Raw genomic sequence first — 2,500 nt, forward strand, 5'->3', positions numbered from 1 at the left:
GGACTCGTGTCTCTGGCGCAGCCGCTTGACTACAAGCAGGACACGAGCTACATCCTCACGCTGACCGCCACAGACGCCGGGGGGCGCTACGACACGGCCACCATTTACATTAACGTAAGCGACGCCAACACCTTTCCGCCGCAGTTCGAAAACACACCCTATTCCGCCACCATCTTCGAGGACGCCCCAGAGGGCAGCACAGTCATCATGGTAGCGGCCTCTGACGGCGACACGGGAGAGAACGCTCGAATCACGTACTCACTGAGCGGGGAGGCCGTTCCCGAGTTCGTGATCCACCCGAGCACGGGCGCCATCACCACCACCATGCCGTTGGATCGCGAGGCGCAGGGCGGCTACCTCCTGACCGTCACGGCGCGCGATAACGGCACGCCTTCGCTCTCCGACACTACCGACGTCGAGATCACGGTCGTCGATGTCAACGACAACGCCCCGGTCTTCAGCAAGCCTGCCTACCGCGCCTCTATCCAGGAGGACGCGTCCGCTGGGGCCTCCGTCGTCCAGATCAAGGCCAGCGACGCCGACGCAGGGCTCAACGGCAGAGTCCGGTACTCCTTCGACGGCGGCAATGACGGCAACGGCGCCTTCTCGCTCGACCCGACATCGGGGGTGGTGAGGACCGCTCGTGTGCTCGACCGGGAGACCGTAGCTGAGTACAACCTGGTGGCTTTAGCGGTAGACAGAGGCGCGCCCGAACGCTCCTCGTCGGTGACAGTCGTTGTAGACGTCGAGGACATCAACGACAACCCCCCGCTGTTCGACACCGATCGCATCCAACTTTACATCGCTGAGAATTCGCCCATCGGCTCGACGGTGGGCGAGGTGCGAGCCAAGGACCCCGACGCGGGCGCCAACGCCTTCATCCAGTATAGCATCATCGGCGGGCCCGACGCCCAGAACTTCACCATGGTGGCTCACCCCGCCGAAGGGCGCGCCGAGCTCGTGACCCGCGTAGAGCTCGACTACGAGTCCCCGAAGAAGAAGTACCAACTGAACGTGCGCGCGACGTCAGCCCCGCTGCGCTCGGACATCCCCGTCACCATCCACGTGGTCGACACGAACGACAACGCGCCCATCCTCTCAGATTTCCGCGTCATCTTCAACAACTTCAAGAACCATTTCCCCGTCGGGCCCATCGGCCGCGTGCCCGCCATGGACGCCGACGTGATGGACCAGGTAAGCGGCGTCGTAGGTGGTATGAAGACGTCAGCGTTGTGGGAGATAATTACTGCCTTCTTAACGTCCCTCCCTTCGCCCCGGCCTGCAGTACCCCCACCCCCTCCTCGGCTGCCTCGCCGTACCCTTGTCCTGCCACACACATTACCTTATGCTAATTTGAGATTTAAATACGTCTGAGTAAGTCATAATATGAGTCGTAATGCTGGTTCTCGATGTTTTCACGGTGGTTAGACTACCTGTTGTTGTGTTTTATTCTTGTGAGATATGCGATAGGGTTTCCAAGGGAAATTTTGATTTTCATTGGCAAATAAATTTCCGGTATTCTTTAAGGTTTATATGCAAGTAAAAGTAACATGATCCTCGTTTTGTTTCATGAAAGTCTGTCTTTTATAATCAAGGAATTAGTTTTCATTAAAAGTCATGTTAATTCCATGCCTCTACAGGAAGCAAGTAATATAAAATTCCGGCCTTTGGCAGTAACACAGGTATTATCCCTGTTACAGCCTGGTCACTATGCTCGCTCATCCAAATTTACAACTCATCCTCTTACTCTTCCCTCCTCTCCACTCGCAGAAGTACCGCAAATATAGCAATTCAAAAAGCTCACAGTCAAGGAGCCAACGCCTATCCTTAAAGACTTTTTTTCTTTTATTTTCCCCCACCCTACCTTCGCCTCCACCGTCCCACGCCTTGGCCTTCCTTATGCCCCTCGTGAACTCCGCACAGGAAATAAATTTTGATCGCTTGTCCGTCTTGATCAAGCTCTCCATAGTCCAAAGTTAGTCAGGTAGTCCCTGAATCCTATGCACTTGAGTCCTTCCTCCCCTCTCCCCGGCCCACCGAAGTCGTCCATTGTCAGAAGTCCTAAGAAGAAAATCGAGGCCGACAAAGGCATCCCCGCCCTGGCTTCCTCCTCCAGGAACCACCAAGTTAAGACATTTTGCGAACAATGGTCAGCGGGGTCTGGCAGAGGCCGAATTAATGTTTCCCCGCGAGTCGGCGTAACTAAACGTCCGTACGGTTGAATAACGTCTTCTCTTCCACTCCTTGTACCCGCCGGGGGGCACCAACGCCACCTCCATGTCGCCCCTCCCTCCCTCTCTCCTTCCTCCTTCGCCGTCGCTATTTCGGCATCGGGTCGGCTTTCCTGCTTCAGGTGAGCGGGAAAGGATATTTTAGCACGAGCTTCTGCCATCTCCGAGGCTATTTTTAACCCCCGCCGGCGACACAAGCGGGGAGATTAGATAAAGCGCTGTGTTCCTGCTATGCGATAAAGCGAGTTGGCGTGTGTGGGCCGAGGCGC

The 2,500-nt window shown here is 56.1% G+C and overlaps 1 protein-coding gene across 4 annotated transcripts in view; it reads left to right on the top strand.

Annotated features, from left to right (window-relative positions):
• stan (Protocadherin-like wing polarity protein stan) overlaps nt 1-2,500 on the top strand; it is a 287,888-nt gene that overhangs the window by 2,593 nt on the left and 282,795 nt on the right. For all 4 annotated transcript variants that reach the window (XM_070140766.1, XM_070140765.1, XM_070140763.1 and 1 more), the window contains exon 1: nt 1-1,194. This exon is cut by the window's left edge. In XM_070140766.1, the coding sequence (XP_069996867.1) occupies nt 1-1,194 (1,194 nt within the window). The remainder of the gene's footprint in view (nt 1,195-2,500) is intronic.

This window comes from Penaeus vannamei, chromosome 27 (genome assembly GCF_042767895.1).
Source record: "Penaeus vannamei isolate JL-2024 chromosome 27, ASM4276789v1, whole genome shotgun sequence".
NCBI classification, from domain to species: domain Eukaryota; kingdom Metazoa; phylum Arthropoda; class Malacostraca; order Decapoda; family Penaeidae; genus Penaeus; species Penaeus vannamei.